The sequence below is a fragment of the Rhodotorula graminis genome, assembly GCF_001329695.1.
Source record: "Rhodotorula graminis WP1 unplaced genomic scaffold RHOBAscaffold_6, whole genome shotgun sequence".
Taxonomy (NCBI): domain Eukaryota; kingdom Fungi; phylum Basidiomycota; class Microbotryomycetes; order Sporidiobolales; family Sporidiobolaceae; genus Rhodotorula; species Rhodotorula graminis.
In genome coordinates, this window is record NW_017264933.1 from 854,279 (window position 1) to 879,523 (window position 25,245).

The 25,245-nt window shown below is 67.0% G+C and overlaps 12 protein-coding genes across 12 annotated transcripts; 4 read left to right on the top strand and 8 right to left on the bottom strand.

Annotated features, from left to right (window-relative positions):
• Positions 1-505: 505 nt before the first annotated feature.
• On the bottom strand, positions 506-1,042 carry RHOBADRAFT_53369 (uncharacterized protein; the record flags this gene model as incomplete). The annotated part of the gene is made up of 3 exons (XM_018416807.1): positions 506-584; positions 667-725; positions 816-1,042. Coding segments are annotated over 3 exons (364 nt in total), but the record flags the coding sequence as incomplete, so codon positions are not given.
• Positions 1,043-1,317: 275 nt separating this feature from the next.
• Positions 1,318-2,558, top strand: RHOBADRAFT_36237 (uncharacterized protein; the record flags this gene model as incomplete). The annotated part of the gene is made up of 3 exons (XM_018413340.1): positions 1,318-1,569; positions 1,654-2,126; positions 2,225-2,558. The coding sequence occupies 3 exons, from the start codon at positions 1,318-1,320 to the stop codon at positions 2,430-2,432; spliced, it is 933 nt and encodes a 310-aa protein (XP_018271437.1). The 3' UTR covers positions 2,433-2,558.
• A 153-nt stretch (positions 2,559-2,711) lies between these two features.
• On the bottom strand, positions 2,712-4,699 carry RHOBADRAFT_43895 (uncharacterized protein; the record flags this gene model as incomplete). The annotated part of the gene is made up of 7 exons (XM_018414310.1): positions 2,712-3,331; positions 3,447-3,537; positions 3,613-3,627; positions 3,711-3,854; positions 3,939-4,363; positions 4,436-4,523; positions 4,607-4,699. The coding sequence occupies 7 exons, from the start codon at positions 4,697-4,699 to the stop codon at positions 2,712-2,714; spliced, it is 1,476 nt and encodes a 491-aa protein (XP_018271438.1).
• Positions 4,700-4,878: 179 nt separating this feature from the next.
• Positions 4,879-6,401, bottom strand: RHOBADRAFT_26708 (uncharacterized protein). Its single transcript, XM_018412759.1, has 4 exons — positions 6,384-6,401; positions 5,639-6,318; positions 5,247-5,566; positions 4,879-5,130 (listed from the first exon to the last, which is right to left on the bottom strand). Coding segments are annotated over exons 1-4 (1,194 nt in total). The 5' UTR covers positions 6,385-6,401; the 3' UTR covers positions 4,879-4,937.
• A 223-nt stretch (positions 6,402-6,624) lies between these two features.
• Positions 6,625-7,637, bottom strand: RHOBADRAFT_53373 (uncharacterized protein). The gene is made up of 4 exons (XM_018416808.1): positions 7,553-7,637; positions 7,243-7,423; positions 7,037-7,167; positions 6,625-6,965 (listed from the first exon to the last, which is right to left on the bottom strand). The coding sequence occupies exons 2-4, from the start codon at positions 7,322-7,324 to the stop codon at positions 6,780-6,782; spliced, it is 399 nt and encodes a 132-aa protein (XP_018271440.1). The 5' UTR covers positions 7,325-7,423; positions 7,553-7,637; the 3' UTR covers positions 6,625-6,779.
• Positions 7,638-7,889: 252 nt separating this feature from the next.
• Positions 7,890-10,841, top strand: RHOBADRAFT_36242 (uncharacterized protein; the record flags this gene model as incomplete). Its single annotated transcript, XM_018413341.1, has 7 exons — positions 7,890-8,012; positions 8,088-8,480; positions 8,547-9,269; positions 9,386-9,963; positions 10,041-10,426; positions 10,517-10,579; positions 10,671-10,841. 7 exons carry the CDS (start codon positions 7,890-7,892, stop codon positions 10,709-10,711), a joined length of 2,307 nt encoding a protein of 768 aa, XP_018271441.1. The 3' UTR covers positions 10,712-10,841.
• A 37-nt stretch (positions 10,842-10,878) lies between these two features.
• RHOBADRAFT_53375 (uncharacterized protein) lies at positions 10,879-12,672 on the bottom strand (the record flags this gene model as incomplete). The annotated part of the gene is made up of 7 exons (XM_018416809.1): positions 10,879-11,127; positions 11,239-11,371; positions 11,459-11,757; positions 11,822-11,867; positions 11,935-12,070; positions 12,141-12,494; positions 12,548-12,672. 7 exons carry the CDS (start codon positions 12,670-12,672, stop codon positions 10,940-10,942), a joined length of 1,281 nt encoding a protein of 426 aa, XP_018271442.1. The 3' UTR covers positions 10,879-10,939.
• A 295-nt stretch (positions 12,673-12,967) lies between these two features.
• Positions 12,968-14,243, top strand: RHOBADRAFT_66412 (uncharacterized protein; the record flags this gene model as incomplete). Its single annotated transcript, XM_018418959.1, has 9 exons — positions 12,968-13,004; positions 13,070-13,107; positions 13,171-13,238; positions 13,303-13,336; positions 13,407-13,481; positions 13,553-13,711; positions 13,802-13,869; positions 13,944-13,963; positions 14,052-14,243. Coding segments are annotated over 9 exons (578 nt in total), but the record flags the coding sequence as incomplete, so codon positions are not given.
• A 454-nt stretch (positions 14,244-14,697) lies between these two features.
• On the bottom strand, positions 14,698-15,498 carry RHOBADRAFT_8178 (uncharacterized protein; the record flags this gene model as incomplete). Its single annotated transcript, XM_018419210.1, has 3 exons — positions 14,698-14,992; positions 15,164-15,253; positions 15,326-15,498. Coding segments are annotated over 3 exons (558 nt in total), but the record flags the coding sequence as incomplete, so codon positions are not given.
• Positions 15,499-16,662: 1,164 nt separating this feature from the next.
• Positions 16,663-19,324, top strand: RHOBADRAFT_43902 (uncharacterized protein; the record flags this gene model as incomplete). Its single annotated transcript, XM_018414311.1, has 13 exons — positions 16,663-16,814; positions 16,878-16,903; positions 16,966-17,205; positions 17,335-17,908; positions 18,013-18,226; positions 18,283-18,370; positions 18,492-18,556; positions 18,625-18,676; positions 18,767-18,853; positions 18,918-19,032; positions 19,103-19,130; positions 19,198-19,244; positions 19,312-19,324. 13 exons carry the CDS (start codon positions 16,663-16,665, stop codon positions 19,322-19,324), a joined length of 1,701 nt encoding a protein of 566 aa, XP_018271445.1.
• Positions 19,325-20,792: 1,468 nt separating this feature from the next.
• Positions 20,793-23,582, bottom strand: RHOBADRAFT_66416 (uncharacterized protein). Its single transcript, XM_018418960.1, has 5 exons — positions 23,536-23,582; positions 23,098-23,322; positions 22,786-23,030; positions 21,327-22,700; positions 20,793-21,155 (listed from the first exon to the last, which is right to left on the bottom strand). Exons 2-5 carry the CDS (start codon positions 23,311-23,313, stop codon positions 21,086-21,088), a joined length of 1,905 nt encoding a protein of 634 aa, XP_018271446.1. The 5' UTR covers positions 23,314-23,322; positions 23,536-23,582; the 3' UTR covers positions 20,793-21,085.
• A 196-nt stretch (positions 23,583-23,778) lies between these two features.
• Positions 23,779-25,012, bottom strand: RHOBADRAFT_26723 (uncharacterized protein). Its single transcript, XM_018412760.1, has 4 exons — positions 24,897-25,012; positions 24,242-24,824; positions 24,048-24,168; positions 23,779-23,966 (listed from the first exon to the last, which is right to left on the bottom strand). Exons 2-4 carry the CDS (start codon positions 24,565-24,567, stop codon positions 23,841-23,843), a joined length of 573 nt encoding a protein of 190 aa, XP_018271447.1. The 5' UTR covers positions 24,568-24,824; positions 24,897-25,012; the 3' UTR covers positions 23,779-23,840.
• Between the last annotated feature and the right edge of the window lie 233 nt (positions 25,013-25,245).

The window sequence follows — 25,245 nt, forward strand, 5'->3', positions numbered from 1 at the left end:
GCGACGCGGCCAAGAGCGTCAGCGAACTTGCTCCGCCTCGTGCTCCTCTCTGCTCTCGTCCACGCCGCCACCAGCTGGACGTGGATGCTCTCGTTGCATTCCTGAAGACCTCTCGCCCAGTGTGCGCCGTCCTCGCGCCTCCCCGGGCCGCGCCGTCGTCGACCTCCCGCTCGCGCTCGCCGACAGCTCTCGGCCTCGCTCTCGCCGGGCGCCAAACGGCGCAAAGGACGAGTCGAGTCATACATTGCCGTGCGGCACATCTGCCCTCTGCCCTCTGCCTGGGCCCGCGCTGCAGGCGACAGGGTCACAGCTCGAGCCCCGTCGCCGGCGGCTTGCTCGCCTCGTGCCCTCCCGACGGCCCGTCAGGCGTGGCTGCAGCGGCCTGTGCCGCACTTGCGCGGCGAGCGGAGCGGCGAGACGGCTTCGTGGCCCGAGCGCTGCTCGAGGAGGGACGGCAGGCGGTGCCGCGCCGCAGCAACCTCCGGCGAGCGTCCGCAAGGCGCTTCTTCGCTATCGCCGCTTCCTGCTGCCCTTGGAGCGGCCGCTCTGCCGCTCCGATCCCTCGTCCTCCAGCGTTCGCTCTTCTGCGCGGGGACAGAGGCAGGGTCAGCTTCGTCCTCTCGCCCCGACCGGTCCTCGTCGCTCGAGCACAGCTGCGCCACGCACCCAGCTCGCGCCGCTCGCGCGTGAAGTACCATCGCAGCGCCAGCTTGACGACGCCCATGCTGCGCGTTTTCGAGGCCCGCTCGAGATCGTCAGCTTCCGGGCACGCCATAGCACGCTCGGGCCTGGAGGGAGAGGGTTCGAGGACTTACGCGCCGCCGACGTACAGCAGGAGCTGCTTTGCTGCGCCCTGCGTCTCCTTGGACCTCGACCTCGTCGTCGACGCCGCCCTGCTCGAGTAGTACTCGTCGTACGCCCACGCGGCGAGCGCGAGGAACAAGCCGATACGGACGAGCCAGGTCGAGGCGAGCTGCTCGCGGGTCTTGAGTTCTTTGAGCGCGCGCTTGAGCGCTTTGGGAGACGTCGCCGTAGAGGCCATGCGCGACGAGAGCGCGAGCGACGAGCAAGAGAACGAGAGATCTGGTTCCACGACCGCGAGAGCGCGATTTGACTTGTCCGGTCCGCGACTCCGCGGGCAGCTCCGCACCTCGACGCGTCTACCGAGATCGCTCGAGCCAATCTTGATGCGGCCCGAGCGGCGTCACCTTTTGATCGCAAAGGCTCGCTCTCCCCCGCTCCGGCGGCGCGGACCCTCTTTCGCTCTCCTCCCTCTCGGCCGCTTTTCTCGCCCCGGCCACCTTCGCAGCGCGCACCATGGCAGCCGACGCCTCTACATCCACCTCGAGCGCAACTGCCGACCCGGCGCGCCCGGCGACCGTCATCCTCTGGTCGCACCCGCGGTCGTGCTCGACCATGTTCGAGATGATGTTCCTCGGCAAGGGCGACTTCAACGTCCTGCACGAGCCCATGGGCGAGTCGTGGTACTACTCGAAGGAGCGCGTCCACCAGCGGTTCAGCCAGGAGACGTGCGAGAAGAGCGAGCACTGGAACTACACCTACGACAAGGTCCGCCGCCTCCTCTCCCTCTCTCTACGTGGTGGAGCCCGGCGACTTTGAGCTAACCCGAAGCCTTGTGCGCACCCAATGCAGGCCTGGAAGGACGTCTCGACGCCGCACCCGACCAAACGGACCTTCTCCAAGGACATGGCGTCCTACATCATCAACACGTCCCTTCCTCTCGGCACCGTCGCCCCGTCGTACGAGGGCACGCCGACGACGCCGACCAACCCGACGCTCATCCCGACGAGCGAGCTCCTCCAGCCGCACATCGTCCACACGTTCCTCATCCGGCATCCTCGCCGCGCCGTCCCCTCGTACGCCCGCCTGTGCTACCCGGGCGCCAAGACCGGCTTCGACTACTTCGACCCGTCCGAGATGGGCTACGCCGAGAGCCGGCGCCTGTTCGACTTTATCCGCGAGGCGACGGGCCAGGCGCCGCACATCGTCCAGGCTGAGACGCTCCTGCAGGAGCCCAAGAAGGTCGTGAGCGAGTACTGCAAGGCCGTCGGCGTCGACTTCAACGAGGACATGCTCGAGTGGAACAGCGCGACGAGGGACCACTTGTGCGTCGCCGCTCCTCCCTCTCCTTCTTCGTCGACCGGACGAGCGCCGCCCTCTCAGCTGCGCCGGTCCCTGACCTCTCTCTTTCTCTCTCGTACAGCGCCAAGTGGAAGGGCTGGCACGAGGACGCCGAGCAGAGCACGGGCGTCGGCCGTCGCTCGCCGTCTGTCGACAGCAACTCGGACAAGGCGGCGCCTGCGGCGCACAAGCCCAAGGAGGACAAGCCGCTGTCGGACGAGCTCCTCAAGACGATCGAGGCCAACCTCGAGGACTACGAGTACCTGCGCTCGTTCGCGAGCAAGGCCTAGCGCGGCGCTCGTCGGCGGCAAGCTCGTCGAGGAGCGAGGGAGGCGGTTGTTTAAAAGGGAGGGCGGCGAGGACGCGGCCCAGTGTTGTACTCTCTAGTCCAATGCGCATAACTCTCATGACCTTTCACTCTCTTTCGCGGCGAGAGCGCTCGAGCCCGGCCGAGAAAGACGAAGAACCGCGGTTAGGAAGGCTAGCTCGCAGCTCGCTCGCTCGAACGCTCTCGGCTCGCTCGGCCCGACGCGCAGAGTACTGCAACATGCGGCGATGCAGTCTCGAGTCTATGCCCATTTCCAGCCTCGGCCCAGGACGGCAAAGAGGAGCGCCGCAGCGACGCCGCCGAGCCAGTTCGGCACGACCGGCCGGACCCACGTCCTCCACGCCATGCGCCAGAACCCGCACAGCTCGTACTCGCCCGCACCCGTCCGCTGCACCTGCTCGACCCCACGCTTGCGCTCGGCGGCACGCCGCAGCGCCACCTGCCGCAGCGCCATCGTGTGCCACAGGACGTCGAGTCCCGGGCCCGCGACAGCGACCCACCCGAGCAGGACCCGCAGCCACCGCACGCCGTACAGCGAGTCGTACGCCGCTGCGCGAGCGGCGCTCGCCGGGACCGAGGGCGACAAAAGCGAGAGCGGGAGGAACGGGTCGGCGGCGGCGGGTCGGGCGAGGCCGGCGAGGTCGGCGGCTGGGGGCTGCTTGGACGAGGTCGACAGGGCGCGAGAGATGCCGGAGCGGGTGCGGAAGCCGCCGGTGAGGAGGATGAGGGGGATGGGCGAGGGCAGAGTCGAGGGAGAGAGGGTCGAGAGGAGCCAGCGCGCTCGTTGCGAGAACGAGTCGAAGAAGGCTTCTCTCGCGAATGTCGACGGTCGTTTTGGCGATGCGTCGGGCGTCATGAACTCTGCGGGAGGCAAGAGAGAGGGTCAGGTCGTGCGCAACGAAACGACCGCCAGCTCGAGCCGAGAGCGACGGCGCTCCCGCCCCGAGCGTGCCACCGTGATGCCGATCGTACGCACCAGGACTCTCGTACGACCCTCCACTGATCTCGAGAAAGTCGACGCCGCCGTGCTCGGCGATCCACTTGACGTTGTCGAGCGCGTCCTGCTCCTGCTCGAGGTGCGAAAGAGGTGGTCAGTGCGAGGTCTGCTTCCAGCCACGAGAGACAGAGAAAGGTGGACGCACTGTCAAGCCTCCTTTCTGCGCAAAGGTGACTCGAGAAAGAGTCAGCGACGTGCGGCGAGGCGAGACGGCCGACCAAGGGGAGGATGGCGTGGACGCACGACAAAGTCCGAGCAGTTGAGCTTGATGCCGACGCAGAAGCCGTCGCTCTGCGGGCACTCGGCCCGAATGCCGTCGATGATGCGGAACAGGAGCTTGAGGCGCTTGCGGGCCGTGCCACCGTAGCTGTCGGTGCGGCGGTTGACCTGCGAGCGTTGACAGGCACCGTCATGAGCTGACTGGGCTGTGCGACTCGGACAGTAGATAGATGCGAACATGTCCGGGCGCACCTTTGGGCTGAGGAACGACGCAAGGAGGTAGCCGTGGCTCGCGTGCAGCTGGACGCCGTCCCACCCGGCCTCGCGCACGACCCTCGCCGCGTTGACGAACTCGTCGACGACCTGGTCGATGTCGCCCTCGGTCATGGCTCTCGGCGTGCCCCACAAGAGGCGCCCGAGCGGCCCTGCGACCGAGAGCGGGACGGCGGACGGCGCGAGAGCTGGCGACGACGGGCTGCGGCCGCACAGGACGCGCATCGACTGTCGGCCCGGGTGGTTGAGCTGGACGACGGCGACAGGTCGGGGACGGGACGAGGTCGGCCGGGTCGAGCGTGCCCATCGGGCGAAGAAGGATAGGGAGGAAGGAGGGACGGGTCGAGGTGGGACGGCGAGGTCGAACGGGGTGCCGAGGTGCGCCGGCGAGACCTGGACGTTGCCTGCGTACGCCTCGCTGTGTCAGCTGGCGCACTTCGGTCTTGCAGGACCGGCTGCAGAGAGCGAGGGCGCACCGGTGATGAGCATCCCCCACCCGCCCTCGGCCCACACCTCGTACAGGGCCTCCTGCAGCTCAGTCGAGAGCATCTCCTCCATGGAGGCCTGTGGACAACATGGCAGGGACCTTCAGTCATGCGCGCTCGACGCGAACGCGACGGGGAGAAGGCTCGGAAGGTCGGACGCACCTTGACGAGCCGGTTCGGGAGGACACGGCCGCAGGGGAGCGTGGCGGGTTGCGCTATGCACGCGATGTTGTCCTGGTCGGTCGATCGAGCCATGGCGAGTCGCAGGCAGCAGGGGCGAGCGGTGTCGAGAGGAGCGAGAGCCGCGAGACGTGCACCGCCTCGTTCGACGAGTGTGAGCGGGCACGGCCACGTCGCACAGGCCGCTTCACAGCCTCGGTCGCTCGACAGCTCACGCTCTACGACTCACTCGCGAAACCAGACGACGAGCGCAAGAGATTGAGCGCGAGACGCAGCGCCTTTTCACCCTTCGCTCCTCCTCCTCCTCGACCGTCTACAGGTGGACCCGCACGCCCATGCGCTCAGCGACCTTGATAGCGTCGGCGACGACGCCCATGGCCGTCACGTCGGCGCCGGCGCCGGCGCCCTGGACGATGAGCGGGCGCTGCGAGTAGCGCGCCGTGTGGAACGCGACGATGTTGTCGCTGCCGCTCAGGGCCGACGCGAACGGGTGCGAGACCGGGTACCTGCGAGCGCGAGAGGGAAAGAAGACGGGAGGGAGGCGTGTCAGTGAAAGTGGTCGGCGGCGGCGAGGTAGAAGAGGCTCGAAAGAACGAGAGAGACAGCGAAACAGGGGACGCACTTCTCGAGGCCGCACTTGACGACGCCCGCCTCGCGGTCGATGACGCCGACGTACCGCAGCACCTTGCCCTCCTTCTCGGCCTCGGCGCGCAGCTGCTCAAACTCGGCGTCGTGGTCGGGCAGGCGCTGGACAAACTCGTCGCCCGTCTTGCAGTCGGCGAGCGCCGAGGGGATGAGCGTCTCGGTGTCGAGCGACGCGTAGCCGTCGGGAAGCGAGGGGAGCGCCGCGAGCGACGAGGGGTTGATCGACAGGAGGCGCGACAGGATGGTGAGCTTGCGGGCGACGTCCGAGCCCGACAGGTCGTCGGCAGGGTGCGGCTCCTGTTGGCGGGTACACCTCGAGGGTCAGTGTCTGCACTCATCGAGTCCGACAGGAGGGGTAGGGGGACGCACAGTGTAGCCGTTCTCCTTGGCGACCTTGACGACCTCGGAGAACTTGGGGGCCGGGCCGTCGGCGGGAGTCGCGGGCGAGAAGTTGTTGAAGATGTAGCTCATCGTGCCGCTGAAGACGCCCTCGATCTTGGTCACCTCGTCGCCCGTCTTGAGGAGGTCGCGCAGGGTCGAGATGATGGGCAGGCCGGCGCCGACGGTCGCCTCGAGGTAGACGAGGCCGGCGTTGGGCGCCGACTGGGCGTCGACGACCTGCTGGAACAGGTCGCTCGAGCTCGAGAAGCCCTTCTTGTTGGGCGTGACGACCGACAGGCCCGACGAGATGGCGGCCGGGTACAGCTCGGTGACGGCGAGGTCCGAGGTGCAGTCGATCAGGATCGTGTGCTGCTTGGACGCGCGCGCGTCGGCGGCGAGCTTCTTGACGAGCTCGGTCGGGCTCGCGGGCGAGTAGGACGCGGCCGGGTGCGCCGACTCGGTGGGGAGCGGCTGCGACGAGGCGGGCAGGAGCGACAGGAGCGTCTTGGCGTCGAGGGTCGGGGCCGAGGGCGACAGAGCGAGCGTGTGCTTGCTGTTGGTGAGGCTGACGATCTTGAACAGGCCGCTCAGGGCCGGGCTCGTGAGCTGCTGCACGACCTGCTTGCCGACGAGACCAACGCCGACGATGGCGACACAGCACGACGACACTGCGCGAGGGAGGCGGTCAGCGGGCCGATCTCTGACGATGAGCGTCTGTGGGTCTGTGACGCACTGTTTGACGCTGAAGGTGGTGAGGTGAGGGTGAGGGAGGAGCCGAGAGATGAAGCGGCTCTTCGACTCATCAGGAGCCGACGACTGCCACCTCGCCTCGCTCTCTTGCGCTCTGGAGAGCTCGTCGATCGCTTGAGCACAGTCTTGCAGTGCGAACGGCCGAACCACGAGACAGAAAGGGAGCGAGACGAGACCCTCTCGAACACGCTGCAGCGCCTTCTCGCCGCTCGACGAGCCGAATGCGGTGGGAAAGTGCGATGAGAGTACAAACACGACATGCTGTGGGCCCTCCTAGTCCTCCGTCTCCCGTGCCCTGCCGCCACCTGACACCGCCGCGCCCCCGATCTCGCGCGAGCGCGCACCTCGTCTCGCGACCGGCTCGCGTCGAGCGCGCCGCTCATGCCTTCTTGGCGCCGTCCTCGGCACGGAGCGTCTCGGCGAGCTGGAGGTAGTAATGGCCGTCGAAGCCGTTGGGCCCAAAGAGGCCGCCGCGCTTCGAGTCGAGCGTCGGCTTGGAGTCGGCCATGGGCCAGTTGCTCGCTCGCGGGTCGACCTTGACGGTCTTGGCGACGTAGGGCTTGAGCTGTGGCCGAGTGCGAGAGTGAGTCAGTCGTGCTTGAGAAGGCAAGGGTTGAGAGAGAGGGAGGGACGCACGCCGCAAGAGTTGAGGTTGTCGGGGACGACAAAGGTGCGCATGCGCTCCTGCATGAGGATGTAGGGCGCCTTGGACCCGGGCGAGTGGCGACCCTGACGCTTGGGGCCGAGGCCGGGGAACGAACCGGTACCTGTGTGCAGGCAGAGGAGAGTGAGCGGGCGAGGAGGGCGAGAGGGAGGAAAGGGGAGGCGGTGCGGCGACGGACCCTTGTAGAACTCCTTGTTGGCCTGCTTCGAGTTCAAGGGAGCGCGCGAGGCTTTGCTCAGGAGGGACAGGGTGGCGCGCATGGCGGGCTAGGCGGGTTGCTCGAGTGCGAGAGTCGGGTCGGCAGAGGGAGGAGGGAAGAGGGCGAGGTGGCTCGAGTCGAGTGTGCTGGTTGCGCGATTCTGTGGGTGCACCTGCAGGTCAGTCTGTGATGCTCACGGTGTGCGCCCGCATGCACCAGAGAGCTGTGCGGTGCGAGTGCGGGACGAGGGTGGTTTGAGACGAGCTGGGAGGACGAGGGAGGGACGGACCGAGACGGGAGTGGTGGCGCTGGTCGCGGCGATGGACGGTGTGTCGAGTGGGAGTGCAGTAGAGTGTGCTGGTGCAGCGAGAGTGCCACAGTCGGGCGAGCTGGAGGGTCGCTTCGCCCGTCGCCTCGTCGTCGCGGCCAGTGTCCTCATCTCGCTCTTGACCCTCGGCTCTGCCTAGGCCAGACGCGCCCTAGACCGACTCGCCAGCCTCGACTCGTCGACCCCGCCTTTGCACCGCGAGCCGCAGCTCTCTCGTCACCTCGCCGCACCCCCGGTCCACGTCCTCCCCCTCCTCCTCCCCCTCTCTCCGCCGACACCCGCCGACCGCCGCCCCGCCATGTCTGGCCAGCGCGCGTTCGACTTCGAGGACGTCGAGGACCGCGACGGCGTCCGCCTCTCGTGGAACGTCTGGGCTGGCAGCCGCATCGAGGCGACCCGCACCGTCGTCCCCATCGGTGCCGTGAGCCCCACTCTCGCTCTCTCTCTCTCTCTTGCTCCATGGGCCCACCCTGACCCTCTCGCCACACGCGCGCAGCTCTACACCCCGTTGAAGGAGCGCCCCGACCTCCCGCCCGTCCTGTACGAACCCGTCACCTGCAAGGCCCCCTGCCGCGCCATCCTCAACCCGTACTGCCAGATCGACGTCCGCGGCAAGCTGTGGATCTGCCCCTTCTGCCTGCAGCGCAACGCCTTCCCGCCCCACTACAAGGACATCTCGACCTCGAACCTGCCCGCCGAGCTCCTTCCCAAGTACACGACGATCGAATACACCCTCTCGCGCCCGGCCCAGATCCCGCCCGTCTTCCTGTTCGTCGTCGACACGTGCCTCGAGGACGACGACCTCAAGGCCCTCAAGGAGACCATCATCGTCTCGCTCAGCCTCCTCCCGCCTCATGCCCTCGTCGGCCTCATCACCTACGGCACCATGGTCCGCTCCCCTCTCCCTCGCCTTTCTCTCGCAGAGACCGGCGTACTGACCCCAAAGCCCCCGCAGACGCAAGTGCACGAGCTCGGCTACACCGAGTGCCCCAAGTCGTTCGTGTTCCGCGGCACCAAGGAGTACACGACCAAGTCGATCATGGAGATGCTCGGCCTCGCGCCGCCGACGCGCCAGGGCGGCCCGGGCGCACCGCCGGCCAACGCGCCGCCACCGGCCCTGTCGGGCGCCGCGCGGTTCCTCCTCCCCGTGTCGCAGTGCGAGTTCAGCCTCACGTCGGTCCTCGAGGGCCTGCAGCGCGACCCGTGGCCCGTCGCGAGCGACCGCCGCGCGCAGCGCTGCACGGGCGTCGCCATGAGCGTCGCCGTCGGCCTCCTCGAGACGACGTTCCCCAACACGGGCGCGCGCATCATGCTCTTTGCCGGCGGCCCGGCGACCGAGGGTCCGGGCATGGTCGTCGGCGTCGAGCTGCGCGAGCCGATCCGGTCGCACCACGACATCGAGCGCGACAACGTCAAGTACTTCAAGCGCGCGACCAAGTTCTACGAGCAGCTCGCGAGGCGCGCGGCGCAGAACGGCCACGCCATCGACCTTTTCATGGGCTGCCTCGACCAGGTCGGCCTGCACGAGATGAAGTCGCTCGCCAACTGCACCAACGGCTACATGATCCTCGCCGACTCTTTCAACATGTCGCTCTTCAAGCAGTCGTTCCACCGCGTCTTTGTCAAGGACGACCAGGGCCACCTCCAGATGGGCTTCAACGCCACGTTCGACGTCCAGGTTCGTCCTCCCTCCCTCTCTCTCTCCTTCTCGTCGCCATCTTCGTCGTCGTCGTTCGTCCTCGCCGTCGCCGTCGCCGTCGAGTCGTCACTGACCCACCCCTCCTCGCGACACAGACGACCAAGGAGCTCAAGGTGTCGGGCCTGATCGGGCACGCCATCTCGGCCAACAAGAAGTCGGCCTGGGTCGGCGAGACCGAGATCGGCATCGGCCAGACGTCGGCGTGGAAGATGTGCTCGATCTCGCCCCGGACCGCCAACGCCGTCTACTTCGAGGTCGTGACGCCGGCCGGCCAGACGCTCGCGCCCGGCGCTCGCGGCATGATCCAGTTCGTCACGCACTACCAGCACTCGTCGGGCCAGTTCCGCCTGCGCGTGACGACGATCGCGCGCAACTTTGCCGAGCCGGGCAACCCGGCCATCTCGGACAACTTTGACCAGGAGGCGGCCGCCGTCCTCATGGCGCGCATCGCCGTCTACAAGGCCGAGATCGACGACAGCCCCGACGTCCTGCGCTGGCTCGACCGCATGTTGATCCGCCTGTGCCAAAAATTCGCCGAGTACCGCAAGGACGACCCGTCGTCGTTCCGCCTCAACGACAACTTTATCGTGTACCCGCAGTTCATGTTCCACTTGCGCCGGAGCCAGTTCCTCCAGGTGTTCAACAACTCGCCCGACGAGACGGCCTACTACCGGTCCGTCCTCTCTCGCCGTCGTCGTCCTCCTCCCTCGGGGTCGTGTGCACTGACCCCCTCCCCTCTCTCGCGCGCAGGCACATCCTCAACACCGAGGACGTCAACAACTCGCTCGTCATGATCCAGCCAACGCTGATGAGCTACGCGCTCGAGACGCCCGCCGAGGCCGTCCTCCTCGACTCGATCTCGATCCAGCCCGACCGCATCCTCCTCCTCGACACCTTCTTCCACATCCTCATCTTTCACGGCGACACGATCGCCCAGTGGCGCAAGGCGGGCTACCACGAGCAGGAAGGGTACGAGAACCTGGCGCAGCTCCTCGACGCGCCAAAGGAGGACGCGACCGAGCTCCTCCTCGACCGGTTCCCCGTCCCGCGGTACGTCATCTGCGACCAGGGCGGGTCCCAGGCGAGGTTCCTCCTCTCCAAGCTCAACCCGTCGACGACGCACGTCTCGGGCGGCCGTGCGTTCTCCTCTCTCTCCCTCTCGTCGTCGTCGTCGTCGAGCCGTCCTGACTCTTCTCTCTCTCCCTCCTGCCCTGTCCTGCCCGCAGAGTACGGCGCTCCTCCGGTCGGCCAGGTCGTCCTCACCGACGACGTCTCGCTCCAAGTCTTCAGTGCGTCCCCCTCTCGCTCCTCGTCGAGACAGCGCCCGGTCCGCCGCGAGTAGCTCCCTGACCCTCGCCTTCCTCCCTCTCTCTCTCGCAGTGGAGCACCTCAAGAAGCTCGCAGTCACTGGTTCTTCCTGAGAAGGGAACGCGGGATCTCGAGGAGAAAGTGCCGCAGTCGTCCTATACCCCCTCTCTCTCGCCCTCTCTTCTCTCTCTCTCTCTCTTTGTGTGTCTCTCCTTGCAACGACCTGGCAGCATTCCCTCTCTTCTCTCGAGTGTGCGTGTCCGAGAGCTGCGCCGAGGAGAAAGAGAGGAAAGACCAAGTTGCAGAAGCGGCTCGAGCGCTCTCACGTCCGACCCCTCACTCTAGATCTGCGCGCCGTCGCCCTCTCTGCTCGCGCTCTCGCTCCGCCGCAGCCGGTCCCGCATGCGCCGCGCCACCTCTCGCGGCACGTTCCACGCGGCGTCGAGCTCGCGCAGGCCGAGGGTCGCGCCGCCGCCCGCGCTGTCGCCGAGCGAGAGGGCGGCGAGCGACAGGTACGTGTGCATGACGTCTGCGCGTTGGAAGGGAGGGTGTAACGAGAGAGGGAGAGGGAGAGAGAGGCGTCAGTATACGCAAGAGGGAGAGGGAGAGAGGGAGGAAGAAGAGGGCGCCGAGGACGCACCGGGGAGCGCGCCCGGTTCTCGCGCGATGCCGCCAAACTTGGGGTGCTGGCAGTCGAGGAGCCATGTGCGGTCGAGCGCCGGGTCGACGATGCTCGAGAGGGTGAGGGTCGGGTCGATGGCGGGGAGGAGAAGCTGCGAGGGAGGCGAGGAGGGGTGCGTGCGGGCAAGGCGGGTTGGTGACAAGGAAGGAGGGGACAGAGAATGGACATAGGGGCGCACCGTGAGTGCGGCCGTGTTCCAGAACGAGTAGCACGCGTCGGTCGGCTTGTTCGCCCGACCTTGAAAGCCCGCCGAGTCCTCGACTCTGCGCCCGTCCTCCTCGTCCTCCTCCTCCTCCTCCTCTCGCCCTCTCTCGTCGGCCTCCTCGTCGCTCTCATAGCTCGTCTCGGACCGAGGTGGACGAGGCGGCGGGCGGACCTGGCGCGAGACGAGCCAGCGCAGGAGCTGCTCGGGGCGATCAAGCGACGCGAGACGGCCCGCGAGCGAGAACGAGGCGATGGCGCAGTAGGTCGGACCGGCTGTGACGTGAAGACTGAGTAAATCGGTGCTTCGAGGTAGGAGAGGGAGAGAGAGGGAGCGCACCATTCGCCTCGAGACCTGGTCGCTGGCTGAAGCCGCCCTCGTACCGCTGCGGACGGGCACACGAGTCAGTCTGAACCCGCCTGCTCGAGCACTCGAGCGAGACGTAGACGAACCCGACAGCTGTTGAGGAAGTCGAGGGCCGAATCGACGTTGACGGTGGTCCAGTCGTCGAGCATCGACGCGACTGCAAAGGCCGAGTAGGTCGAGCGAGGGTCGCCCGGCTCGGCACACCCAGGGAAGTGCGAGAAGCTGTTGCGGGGTTTGGTCGCCGTTAGTCTTCGGCCTGGCTCGAGCTGCGCGGGAAGGGAAGGCGACTCACGAGCCGTCCGGGTTCTGGCACGCGCCGATGAAGTGGGCGAGGTCTTGTCGTCGCAGTCGGGCGTAGTCGTCGTCGAGGAGGCCGAGGATGACGAGGGCGGTGTAGGTCTGGATGAGGTGGGGCGGGTCGAGGTCGTTCGGGGCGCGAGCGCTGTCGGCGAGTGCGGCGGCGAGCGAGTCGGAGCCGCGGAAGCCGCCCTGCGGGAGCTGCTGGTCGTAGACCCAGTCGAGGAAGCCCTGGCGTTGCTGAGGCTTGAGCATGACGTCGATGGCGGCGAGTTGTGGGTCGTGGGTCGAGACGGGGGCCGAGGGGAGGAGGGCGAGGGCGGCGAGGCAGAAGTAGGCGAGCGTCATCCTGGCGAGGGGTTGGTCAGTGGTTGGAGTGGCAAGGGAGAGGGAGGGACGGACCTGCTGCTGTCCTCTGGCTGGTACGGGGTCGGGAGGTAGCGAGCGTTGCGGAGGGCGAAGAGGACGTGGTGCTTGACGAGCAGGGCATCGCTCGGCGCGGGTCGAGCGGGAGCGGGTGCAGCCATGGCTCAGTGTGCGAGTGCAGCGAGTGCAGCTGTGCCTGGTCTAGACGAGAGGCGGCTGAGGGACGACGACCAAGCACCGCCTCGCTCGTTCGTTCGTTCCTCTCGGCCCTCGCTCTCTCTCCCACACCCGCGACAGACTCAGAGTCTCGCCCACTCAGCTCAGCCCAGTCCAACTCAAGAGCCCCGCCCGCTACCCGCGCCCGCCCGCCCTCGCCTCGCCGCCTCGCACCTCAAAGCTCGTCGCACTCGGCCGGCCCATCTTCGCTCCGCCTCATCTCTCGCCTCGACTCGTCGACCATGGCTGGCGTTCTCCGTGCCTACAACGCCTCGCTGTGCGCACCACCCCTCTCCCCCCGTCCTCGCCCGCCTCGCACCCGACCTGACTCTCCCTCCTCAGCTTGCGCCGGCCTTATGCGACTGGCATGGTCTCGGCAGGTGCGCCCTCGCCCTCTCTCCCCTCTCTGCACCTCCCACCGAGCTGACTCGCACGACCCACAGGCTTCCTCTTTGGCGCGGGCGACGTCCTCGCTCAGCAGGGCATCGAGAAGCGCGGCCGCGACCATGACGTACGCTCTCCTTCACCCCGTCCTCGTATCTCCCGAGCGGCCCTCACTCTGTCCATGCCCACAGTACATGCGCACGCTCCGCTTGTCGGCTTACGGAGGTGCGCCGCCTTCGACGCCACCGCCCCGTCAAATGCGAACTTACCTCGTCGTATCTCGACTCGCGCGCAGGCCTCATCTTTGCGCCCCTCATCACGCGCGTGTACGGCTTCATCGACCGCATCCGCTTCCAGTCCAAGGTCGCCAGTGCGTCCCGGCCTCTCCCTGCCCCGTCCTCTCACCCCACGGGCTCACGTCGCTCGTCCCCTCGTCCGCAGCCACGGTCGCGCGCGTCGGCGTCGACCAGTTCGTCCTAACGCCGTGCGTCCTGACCATCTTCTTCACGGCTCAGTCGCTCCTCGAGGGCAAGGGCTTTGGCGAGGCCAAGCGCAGGATCGAGACGAGCTGGTGGCCGACTATCCAGGCCAACTGGGGCAGTGCGTCCCCTCTCTGCCTTCCTCCGACCCTCGCCTCTATCCTCGTTCACTGACTCTCACCCGCACTCGCCTCTCTCTCTCGCGCCACAGCCTGGATCCCGGTCCAGACGCTCAACTTCTCGGTCGTGCCGCCGCATCTCCGCCTTCTCACCGTCAACGTGCGCCCCTTTCTCCTCTCCCCCTCTCTCGGGCCCATCCTCGAGCGCACTCTCACGTCCATCCTCGCGCACAGGTCGTCAGCCTCTTCTGGAAGTGAGTCCTCCTCGCCCTTGTCGCTCTCGCGCGCTCGGCCCTCCGATTCGAGAAAGAGCCGCCCTGACTTTTTCTCCCTCGCCCGCAGCGCCTACCTCTCGTACGCCAACGCGCAGGCCGCACCGGCGCAGGACAAGGTCAAGGAGGCCATGGGCGTCACGGCCTGATTGCCTTCCTCTCGTTCTCTTTCCCTCTCCCTCTCACTTATAGACGCATGCGGCACCCGAGGCGGGGTTCTCGTAGATGGGAGGGTGCAAGATGCAGGGCGAGGTGCTACAACAACGTCCGGGAGAGATCATGATAGAGAGAGGGAGAGAGATGCGCCTCGTCTAATCGCTGCCGTCGCTGCCGCCGCCGGCAGCACTACCGAGCCACCTCTCGCCCGTCAACCGCTGCCGCTCCTCCTCGGCCTCGACCGCCTCGACCTCCTCTCGCTCGCGCACCCGCTCACGCTCGCTCCTGACCGTGTCGGCGAGGCGGTGCACGAGCGCCTTGACGTTCTCGCGCCGGCGCGCGCTGATGGGCACGACCCAGATGCGGTCCTCGTTGCGCCGCACGCCCTGCGCCACCTCGTCGGCCGACACCTCGGCGACGTAGGCCTCGAGCGCGGCTAGCTTGGCGCGCCCGTCCGACGGCGACTGGACGGGCTCGTGCGCGCTGTCGCCGTCGCTGTCGGCCTCGCCCTCGCTCAGCTCGGCACCTGCTGCCGCCGCTCCTGCTGCGCTCGCCGACGGCGCGAACAGGTCGGCCTTGTTGGCGACGACGCCCTTGACCCTCGCCTCGAGCTCGCCCCTCGGCAAGCCCTTGATGCGCGCGTACTCTGCCAGCTCGGTGCGGAGCGCGCGCACGGCCTCGAGCGGGTCGGCGCTCGACAGGTCGACGACGTACACGAGAGCGGCGCAGCGCTCGATGTGGCGCAGGAAGGCGTGCCCGAGGCCGACGTTGAGCGACGCAGAGGCGACCAGGCCCGGGTTGTCGGTCAGGGTGAAGCGCAGGACCTCGCTGCGGTCCTCGACGGGTGCGTCCGGGCTCGAGCCTGCTGCGACCGCCTGCTGCTGCTGCTGCTGGGCGCGGCGCTCGGCGCGGGATTGCCGAGGCGATGCGGCGCTGAAGTACTCGGGCGAAGCCGGCGTGTCGAGGATCTCGGCGGCGGGCGACGACGGCGAGGCGCGAGGGCCGGAAAAGGTGCCGTCGGACCACAGGATGCAGGTACCGTGGTGCGGGTTGAGGGTCGTAAAGGCGTACGAGGCGACTCGGGGCGTCGACGAGGTGAGCGCGCGAAGGAGGGTGCTGTGATCGTGCCACCGAGTCAGTTACAGTCTGCGAGAGAGGCGAGGGAGGATAGAGAGAGCATGAGCGCACCTCTTGCCGGCGTTGGGAAGGCCGACGAGGCCGACCTCGCCCGTGCTCTTGACCTCGAGCTCGAGGCGCATCATCTCGCCGTCGCCGCCGCGCGTCGCGTACTTGGGCGACCGGTCCTCGTGCGTCAGAAACGACGGGTTGCCGAGTCCGGGTTGACCTCCCGCGACGAGCAGGATCGGCTTGTCGAGCGGCGTCGGCTTGGTGAGGTCGAGGTACAGGGGCGCGTCGTCGTCGTGGTCGGTCCTCGCGCGTCGGCGGCGGCGACGACGGCGCATCTTGGGGTCGGGCATCTCGACCTCGCGCGACAGGAGCTTGGACAGGAGCGTGTGCTCGGTGCGGAGGAAGTGCGGGTGGCCCTCAAGCTCGGCCTGCGGGTACATGACGAAGAGCGCCTTGCGGAGGTTGCTCAGGGCCTGGAGCTTGTCGGCGGGGACGTCGACCTCGTCGAGCTCCTCCCACGGCTCGACGTCGTCCGGGTTGCCGAACTTGTCGGCCTTGTCGCGCCGTTTTTTCCACGCCGTCCACCTCGCGTCGCGCGCCTCGGCCTCGGCGAGCCGCACCTTGTTGGCCTCGTACGCCCACTCGAGCTCCTCGCGCTCCTCGCGCTCAATCTCGGCCGCGTCCTCGTCCTTGGGCTCGCGGCGCACCTCGCGCACGATGGTGCCGACCGGGACGCGCACGACGACGTCGTCGCCGCGCTTGCCCGCGAGCCACGAGCCGCCGCCCGACGCGCCGGCGCCGCCGCGGATCGTGCGCGGGAGGTGCGACAGGTTGGTAACGGTTGGCGACGCGAGCAGGTAGACCGAGCCGCCGGCGCCGCCGGGTCCACCAGAAGGAGGGCCGCGAGCCTGTGGCGAGGAGGGAAAGGGGTCAGTGGGGTCGCCTGAGGGGCTCGTGGGAGGGCACAGAGGGCTGTGGGCGCACCTTGAACTTCTCGCGATGGAACGCGACGCCTCCAGCGCCGCCGCGACCAGACACGACCGAGAGGTTGAGGGTGTCGATGAAGTTGCTGCCCTCCTGCGCGTCCGGGAGAGGGCTGGTCAGCTCTGATGGAGACTAGAGGGGCGAGAGAGTAGGACGCGCCTGTCTGCGCTTCCAGTCTGCCTTTCCCTTGAGAGGTTGAGGGGCGAGTTGTTGTTCGAGCTGATGAAGAGGCGGGGCGGTCGACGAGAGGCGCACGGCGAGCGTGGGACGGGCTAGTGGTGCTCGAGTAACTCGCAAGAGGAGCATGGCCGGGCTCAGCACTTGGCTGGCTAGCTTGGCGGCGTTCGGGGACGAGCGAGGTGGAGACGGCGACCTTCGTCCCGCTCTCTCTCTCCCTCTTCTCCTCCACCACCATGAGCGACAAGGCGAGTCTAGCCGCCGTCACGAGCTCTCTCTCGATCCGCCCGCTGACCCTGCGCCCACAGACCTACACCCTCGAGCAGGTCGCACAGCACGCCTCGGCCGACTCGGCGTGGGTCGTCGTCGAGGGAGGAGTGTACGACGTGTGCGTGTCTCGTTCACCCCATACACACTGTCACCCAAGCTGACTGTAGAATGTGCGCCGCAGAACATCGTTCCTCGACGACCACCCAGGTGCGCCGCCTCGACCCACTTCTCTCGCGTCCCCCGCTCACCCTTCTCCACTACCCGTACAGGCGGCAAGAAGATCCTCCTCAAGCACACGGGCAAGGACGCGACCGAGCAGTTCCACAAGATGCACCCGCGCAAGGTGCTCGAGAAGGTGGCCGTCCAGTTCCTCATCGGCAAGGTCGGCGACGCGACCGGCAGCGGCGACAACACGGTCGGCGCCATCGAGAACAAGGTCAAGAAGGACACGCCCGAGGTCGTCGAGCAGGAGCAGGAGCAGGACGACGCCGACTCGACCTACTTTGGCGGTGCGTCCCCTCGCCCCTCGCCCTCTCTCTCTCTCTCTCTCTCTCTCTCTCTCTCTCTCTCTCTCTCTCTCTCTCTCGTCCCTCCCCGCCGTCGAGGTTCTCTCGCTCACGTCCTCGCGCGCCCTGCAGATCTCGTCCCGTTCGGCGATCCCTTCTGGTACCAGGACTGGAAGTCGCCCTACTACAACGACTCGCACCGCAAGTTGCGCGCGGCCATGCGCCGCTTCACCGACGAGCACCTGACGCCGTTCGCCGCCGAGTGGGACCAGGCGCGCGAGATCCCGCCCGAGGCGTACAAGAAGATCGCCGACTACGGCATCCTCGCGGCCATCGCCGCCGGCGCAACCGGCTGGCCGACCGAGTACGCCCAGGGCATCCCGGTTCCTGGCGGCGTCGACGCCGCCGACTGGGACGGCTTCCACAACCTGATCGTCATCGACGAGATGTGCAGGTGCGCATCGGGCGGCATCCTTTACGGCGTCCTCGGCGGTTTCGGCATATCGATCGGTCCGCTGCGCCACTTTGGCTCGGACGAGCTCAAGCAGCGCATCCTCCCGTCGCTCCTCAAGGGCGAGAAGCGCTCGTGCCTCGCCATCACCGAGCCCGAGGGCGGCTCGGACGTCGCCAACATCGTCACGACCGCCAAGAAGAGCGACGACGGGCAGTACTACCTCGTCGAGGGCGCCAAGAAGTGGATCACCAAGTGCGCTCCCTCTCTCTGCCTCCCTCTTCCTCCCTCCCTCTTCCTCCCTCCCTCTTCCACCCTTCTCGTGTACACCTATTGACTCGCTCTCTCTCGACGCACAGCGGCGTGTGGTGCGACTACTTCGTGACGGCCGTCCGCACCGGCGGCAAGGGCATGGGCGGCATCTCGCTCATGGTCGTCGAGCGCGGCGAGGGCCTCACGACGCGCAAGATGGACTGTCAGGGCGTCCTCGCGAGCGGTACGACCTACGTCACGTACGACGACGTGCGCGTGCCGGTCGGCAACGTGCTCGGCAAGGAGAACAAGGGCTTCCAGGTCCGTCCTCCTCCGCCTTCTTCTCCTTCACCTCCCTGACCTCAATACTTCTTCAGATCATCATGTCTTCCTTCAACGCGGAGCGAGCAGGAATTGCTATCCAGGCGACGCGGTTCGCGCGCGTCTGCCTCGAGGAGAGCATCAGTGCGTCGCTCAGTCCTCCTCCTCCTCCTCCCTCCCTTCCTTCCTGCCGTGGCGGCCTCCCTCGGGCCGTCGACACTCCCTCTATCGGACGAGTCGATCTGACCGAGCCGAGCGCACGCAGAGCACGCCTGCAGGCGCGAGACGTTCGGCAAGCCGCTCATCGAGCACCCCGTCATCCGGGCCAAGGTGCGTCGACGACCTCTCCCTCGTACCTCGAGAGCACAGCATGACAATCCCTATCCATTCATCTCCAGCTCGCCTCTATGGCACAGCGCGTCGAGGTAACGCACGCGTGGCTCGAGACCGGTGAGTCCTCGCTCGCCTTCCCTCTTCACGATCGTCGACGCGATGCAGGAGCTCACCCTGCTGCACCTTCTCGCCCTCCTCGCGCAACAGTCGTCTACCAGTCAACGCAGTACGACCAGGACACGCTCACGCTGCGCGGCGGCGGCACGATGGCCCTCCTCAAGGCGCAAGCGACCGGTGCGCCCTCTTCTCCACTTCCCCGAGGTTGAGGTTGGTGCCTGACAGACTCGCACCCTCGCAGAGACGTTCGAGTACTGCGTGCGCGAGGCGATGCAGATCTTTGGCGGTGCGGCGTACACGCGGTCAGGCGTCGGCGAGAAGATCGAGCGCTTGTACCGCGACGCCAAGGCCTACACGTGCGCTCCCTCTCGCTTTCTCTCGCCGCTTCGTCTTGTCGCACAGCCTGACACTCTCTACTCTGCGCAGGATTCCCGGCGGCTCGTTCGAGATCATGGTGCGTCCCTGCCCGTCCCTTATGAGTGTGCGCGCTCGCTCGGTGACTGACTCGTCCTCCCGAGCAGCAAGACCTCGGCATCCGCCAGAGCGTCAAGGTCGCCCAGATCATGGGGTGCGTCTCCTCTCTCTCCTTCGCGTCGGAAAGCCGGGCCCTGACGCCTCTCTCCTCCCTGTCGCAGCGCCAAGCTCTAGCGCTCTCTCGCCGTCCCGATGCCGCCCTGTCGACTTCCTTTGCCTTTCCGTTCTCTCTCTGTCGTACCTTCAGTCTGTGTCATGTCCTGAATCAAACGCGGATTTATCCTTCTCGTCACCTGCGCGCGAGAGTCGAGAGGGAGGGCGAGAGATCGGGACGAGGTTCGAGCGCGCAGGGGAGACGGGCGTCTACTTGGACTCCTCCTCCTTCTTGGGCTCCTCGGCCGCCTGGCCCTGAGCATTGCGGCTCTCGTACACCCTGCGAGGAGTGAGGAGAGGAGAGGAGGACGAGGGAGCGGACGAGAAGGCGAAAGGAGGGGTCGAGAAGGAGGAGGAGGAGGAGAAAAGAGGCAAAGGGCGCAAAGTCAGTGGCTGTCTCGTCAAGCGGCTCACGCGAGTCGACCGAACACACGAGAGAGGCAGAGAGAGGGGCGGGACGCACTTCTGGAAGAGCTTGAGCGACGCCTGCTGCGTCTCGTTGGCCAACGCAAGCTTCGTCCACGTGCGCGCTTTTGGTCCTGAGTCGGTTCTAGCAGCTCGGGGCTCACTCACTCTCCGCTCTGTGGGTCTGTGCATCCGCATTCGCCAATAGCATAGCGACGACTGACGCGACAGGCCGGTCGGCCGCCAAAGCGAAGAGTTCTTCGGCGCGACCTGCGTCTTCCTCTGGACACCCTCTTCTTCCCCAGTGGCGCGTGCCGTACTCCTTGACGCAACGACTCGGCGCATCGCTCGCGAGTACAGCATCATCGAGCCACGCTCGGCCCGCGAACCTCGCTCGCTTGCGTGCGATGCTGCCCTTCCTACAGGAAGCGCACGTCCCCCCTGCTCCGATCCTGTACTTGGCCGTCGGCCAGTAGTACTCCTTCGAGTCGAGCTGTGCTCGGGCGGCGCTTACCAGCCGCTTCCGCCTCTCCTCGAGCGCGCTCGAGCCCCTCCCTGTCGACCTTCCCAAGCCGCCGTCTCTCCTCGCTCTCAGTGCTCGGACCGGCCCTGCCTGCCCTTGCGGGCTCTCTCGACCGCTCGCGCATGCTTGTAGTACCTGTTTGACCGCTCTGGGCAGCGCCTTGCTCCCTCGGCCGCACTGCACGCGCTTGCGGCTCTCGAAACGATGCCGAAGCGAGTCGGCCACGTCGCTCGCGTCGCTCGCTCTCCTTCTCGGCTTGGCATACAGGCTCCGAGAGGGCAATAGCGATGTACCAGAACGAGCGCCTGCACAACAAGGCGAGCGGCGCTCGCTCTGCTCGACGCTGTTCGCTCCGAGCGGCATGCCGACTACGTCGCGCCCGGCAGCTGCGTCCGACGGTGCCGCTTTCCACCGCTGCGGCGACCTCGCCGTGCACACACGGTCGACCCATAGAGCGCCTGACGAGCTGCAGGGCGTCGAGCAACGAGAGCGGCAGACAGTTGACGAGGCAGCTCTCGCTCGCAAGGGAAGCTCTCGCTCGCACGAGGGACGGCCGCGAGGGGTGCTGGAGAGAGCGCTTCGATATTTCAATACACACAACGGCGCCACAGACCGAAAGCCGTGGAAGAGGGAGGGGGAACTAGGGAGGAGTGGGGAGGGGAGCGTCTAGAAGGGCTGCACAGACGAGGCGCTTTTCGAGGTGGATGGGGGAAGGGAACGACGACGACAATGCGACGAGACGATGCGAGTGGGTGGAGAGTAGGCGAGGGTGAGGGTAAGGACACAGAGGGGGAGTCGAGAGAGGGAGGGCGAGAGAGCGAGACGAGGTTCGAGCGCGCAGGGGAGACGGGCGTCTACTTGGACTCCTCCTCCTTCTTGGGCTCCTCGGCGGCCTGGCCCTGAGCATTGCGGGACTCGTACACCCTGTGAGGAGTGAGGAGAGGTGAGGAGGGAGGAGGCGAGGAGGCGAAAGGAGGGGTCGAGAAGGAGGAGGAGGAAGGCGAGGGCGCAAAGTCAGTGACCGTTTCGTCAAGCGACTCGCACAAGAGACGCTCGCACAAGAGACACTAGTCGTTCTCGAGAAAGGGGACGCACTTCTGGAAGAGCTTGAGCGACGCCTGCTGCGTCTCGCTGACCTTGGCCTTGATCTCGTCCGGCTTGACCTCGGAGCCCTCGGCCTGCGCCTTGACGTTGAGCTCGCGCAGCTCGGTGATCAGGCCCTGCACCTTCTTGGCCTCCTCGGCGTCGACCTGCTCCTTGAACTCGTTGAGCGCCTTCTCGGTCTCGGCGGCGACCGAGTCCGCCGAGTTGGCGGCCTCGATGAGGTCGCGGCGGGCCTTGTCGGCCTCGGCGTGCGCCTCGGCCTGCGCGATCATGTTCTCAATCTCCTTGTCCGACAGGCCCGACGACGCCGCGATGGTGATCGACTGGTCCTTGTTGGTCGCCTTATCCTTGGCCGAGACGTTGACGATGCCGTCGGCGTCGATGTCGAACGTGACCTCGACCTGGGGGATGCCCTTGGGCGCGGGAGGGATGCCGACGAGCTGGAAGTTGCCGAGCATCTTGTTGTCGCGCACGAGCTCGCGCTCGCCCTGGAAGACCTTGATCTCGACCGCGGTCTGACCGTCGGCAGCCGTCGAGAAAGTCTGCGACTTCTTGGTCGGGATGGTCGTGTTGCGGTTGATGAGGCGGGTGAAGACGCCGCCGAGGGTCTCGATACCGAGCGAGAGCGGCGTCACGTCGAGGAGGAGGACGTCGGTGACCGAGCCGGCGAGGACACCGCCCTGGATCGCGGCGCCGACGGCGACGGCCTCGTCCGGGTTGACGCCCTTGGACGGGTCACGGCCGAACACGCCCTTGACGGTCTCGATGACCTTGGGCATGCGCGACATGCCGCCGACGAGGATGACCTCCTCGACCTCGGACGCCTTCATGCCGGCGTCGGCGAGGGCCTTCTTGCAGGGCTCGACCGTCTTGTTGATGAGGCCGCCGACGAGCTGCTCGAGCTGAGAGCGCGTGAACTTCATGTTGATGTGCTTGGGGCCCGAGGCGTCGGCCGTGATGTAGGGCAGGTTGATGTCGGTCTGGGCCGTCGACGAGAGCTCGATCTTGGCCTTCTCGGCCGCCTCGCGGATGCGCTGGATCGCCATGCGGTCCTTGGACAGGTCGAGCGACGACTCCTTCTTGAACTCGGCGACGATGTGGTTGACGAGCGTGATGTCAAAGTCCTCGCCGCCGAGGTGCGTGTTGCCGTTGGTCGACTTGACCTCGAAGACGCCGTTCTGCATCTCGAGGATCGACACGTCGAACGTGCCACCGCCGAGGTCGTAGACGGCGACCTGGCGCGAGTCGTTGCGGTCGAGGCCGTACGCGAGGGCGGCGGCGGTCGGCTCGTTGATGACGCGGAGGACGTCAAGACCGGCGATCGTGCCGGCGTCCTTGGTGGCCTGGCGCTGCGAGTCGTTGAAGCTGCGGCGAGGGAGGGAGGGAGGGGACAGGTGAGCCGGCGGCTCGGCGGTGCGAGGGGGTCCAAAGGGAGAGACTCGGGACGCACTAGGCCGGGACCGTGATGACGGCGTGCTTGATGTTCTTGCCGAGGAACGACTCGGCCGTCTCCTTCATCTTGCCGACGACGAACGCGCCGATCTGGGCGGGCGAGTACTTCTGGCCGCGCGCCTCGAGCCAGGCGTCGCCGTTGGTGTGCTTGACGATCTTGAACGGGACGTTGTCGAGGTCGGTCTGGACCTCGGCGTCGGTGAACTTGCGGCCGATCAGGCGCTTGGTCGCGAAGAAGGTGTTCTGTCGGCGGCGAGGAGAGTCAGCTCTCGTCCGCCACCACCTGAAACCTGGGAGAGAGGGGGCGCACCTCGAAGTTGACGACAGCCTGGCGCTTGGCGGGAAGACCGACGAGACGCTCGCCGTCCTTGGTGAAGGCGACGACGGACGGGGTGGTCCTGCCGCCCTCCGAGTTCTCGAGAACGCGCGGCACCTTGCCCTCCATGATGGCGACACACGAGTTGGTGGTGCCGAGGTCCATGCCGACGACGGGTCCGGAGACCTTGGAGTTGAAGCGCTGCTGCATGAGCGAGGCCTGTTGCGAGACGAGTCGAGGTCGAGGCGAGGCGATGATGGCGGCGGCGGCGAGCGAGGGAGGGAGGTGGGGGATCGAGAGTCAGTGACTGTCCTCTGGGTGTATCTCGAGGTCGCTCGCGTGCCCCTCGACGGCCACGAAGGCGAGCCGAGAGGTGGCGATGGGCGAGCGACCGGGACCACGGAAGGTGATGGAGCGGATCGAAAAACTTACGGCACGAGGCGTGCGGGCGGCACGGAGGCCAGAGAGACGGGCAGCGGACAGCATGGTGTGTAGTCCTAGCGAGCACGCAGAGGAGCAGTTGCGGTGGTGAGGGAGAGGGGAGGGGAGGAGGAGGCGAACGAGGCGAGCTCGACTTGGCGTGGCCGCGTCAACTCTCCGAGACTCGGTCGCCTTCCGTCCCTCGTGCCGGTTCCCGCCGCGGCTTTCCTCTCTCTCTCTCTGCCTCGTTCGAGTCACCGTGTAACGTCGTCTCGTTCGCAAGCGCCACCGCCCTCAGCTCGAGCGCCATCGCCCGCTCACTCCTCGTCGCCGCTCCCTTCTTCTTCCTCCTCGGCTTCTTCTCCCTCGCCCTCCTCCTGCTCCTCCTCGTCGTCCTCGCCGTCGTCGTCGTCGTTCTCGCTCGCCGGCGTCGGCGAGATGATCTGAGGGCGAGACGAGGGCCGCGTCAGGACGGCGCCACAGGGAACGAGCGCCCGCGATAGAGAGAGAAAGAGGGAGCGCACCTCGTTCAGGTACTGCGCAAACTCGGACGCGACCGACATGGCGTGCTTGAGCTTGTCGAGAAAGTCGGGCGACGTGACGACGTCGTCGGAGAAGTGCGTCTCGACGGCGAACGAGCGGCACCTGCGCGCGCGCAGCGGGTCAGGCCCCGGTACCTGCTCCGCCCTCGACAAAGCGTGAGAGGTGGAACACGCACTTGAGCAGGTCGATGTCCTTGTGCGTCTTGTCGACGCCCTCGATCTTGGGCGCGTTCTTGAGCTGGTCCTCGCCGCCATAGATGCTCGAGCGCTTGCCGTCCATGCGCGGCTTGGGCTCGCCGAACAGCTCGACGAACGCCTCCTTAGCGAGGATCTTGCGCAGCGGCTTGGGGTTGCTCAGGATCTGGGCCCGAATGAGCTTGAGGACGTCGGTCGACGGCGACCAGCAGCCGACGCCGAGGAACGACTTGCCGCCCGGCTGCACGTGGACGTAGTACAGCGCGAACGGGCCCTTGCGCCCCGTGCGCGAGTGTGAGGCGCACATGTAGCGCTTGTACGGCGTCTTGTCCTTGGAGAAGCGCACGTCGCGGTAGATGCGGTGCACGAGGTCCTTGACGGGCAGGTGCGGCAGGCTCCAGTCGGCCTCGCTCGCGACGGGGACCCACGCCGCGAGGAACGTCTGGAAGTTGAGGAGCGCGTGGCGGTACAGGGCGTCGTGCGTGCCGAACCAGTCGCGGTCGTTGTGCTGGGCGAGCTTGGCGAGGAAGTCGAGCGTCTCGGGGAGGAGCCTCGAGGTTGCGGCTGCAGCGGGAACGCGCGCTCGCCCAGGGTCAGATCGTTGACGACTGGGCAGGGGGAGGAGAGGGGACGCACCGTTGACCTTGGGCGCAGGCACCTTCTTGACCTCGCGGACGACGCGAGTGTTGAGGCCGCCGTCCGAGTCGTCGGTCGGCTCGTCGGCCTCGTCGTTGTCGTCGTCGACGACAAAGTCGTCCTCGGACTCGTCCTTCTTCTTCTTCTTGGACGCGCGCTTCTTGGGCGGCGCCTTGTCGCCCTCGCCCTTGGCCTCCTTCGACTTGGCCTTGCGCTTCTGGCCCGCGTCGCCGCCGTTGGACCCGCGCGACTTGGCCTGCTTCTTGGGCTTCTTGACCGGCTCGTCGAGGCTGCTGGCGTCCGAGTCCTGGGGGTCGAGAGGGGTATCGCTGGCCGTCTCGTCATCGTC

Excerpts from the sequence above, each read along its gene's own strand:
- RHOBADRAFT_26708 (XM_018412759.1), bottom strand. Across the intron at positions 5,567-5,638 it reads CCAAGGAGAACGGCTACACT|GAGCCGCACCCTGCCGACGA; the intron begins GTGCGTCCCCCT and ends ACCCGCCAACAG. Across the intron at positions 5,131-5,246 it reads GTCAAGTGCGGCCTCGAGAA|GTACCCGGTCTCGCACCCGT; the intron begins GTGCGTCCCCTG and ends TCGCGCTCGCAG.
- RHOBADRAFT_66416 (XM_018418960.1), bottom strand. The coding sequence starts at position 23,313 with ATGCAGCAGCGCTTCAACTCCAAGGTCTCCGGACCCGTCGTCGGCATG. Across the intron at positions 23,031-23,097 it reads AGGCTGTCGTCAACTTCGAG|AACACCTTCTTCGCGACCAA; the intron begins GTGCGCCCCCTC and ends CGCCGCCGACAG. Across the intron at positions 22,701-22,785 it reads GTCATCACGGTCCCGGCCTA|CTTCAACGACTCGCAGCGCC; the intron begins GTGCGTCCCGAG and ends CCCTCGCCGCAG.
- RHOBADRAFT_53373 (XM_018416808.1), bottom strand. The coding sequence starts at position 7,324 with ATGCGCGCCACCCTGTCCCTCCTGAGCAAAGCCTCGCGCGCTCCCTTG. Across the intron at positions 7,168-7,242 it reads CAACAAGGAGTTCTACAAGG|GTACCGGTTCGTTCCCCGGC; the intron begins GTCCGTCGCCGC and ends GCCTGCACACAG. Across the intron at positions 6,966-7,036 it reads ACAACCTCAACTCTTGCGGC|CTCAAGCCCTACGTCGCCAA; the intron begins GTGCGTCCCTCC and ends ACTCGGCCACAG.
- RHOBADRAFT_26723 (XM_018412760.1), bottom strand. The coding sequence starts at position 24,567 with ATGTGCGCCTCACACTCGCGCACGGGGCGCAAGGGCCCGTTCGCGCTG. Across the intron at positions 24,169-24,241 it reads AAGGACATCGACCTGCTCAA|GTGCCGCTCGTTCGCCGTCG; the intron begins GTGCGTGTTCCA and ends GCGCGCGCGCAG. Across the intron at positions 23,967-24,047 it reads TTGCGCAGTACCTGAACGAG|ATCATCTCGCCGACGCCGGC; the intron begins GTGCGCTCCCTC and ends TCTCGCCCTCAG.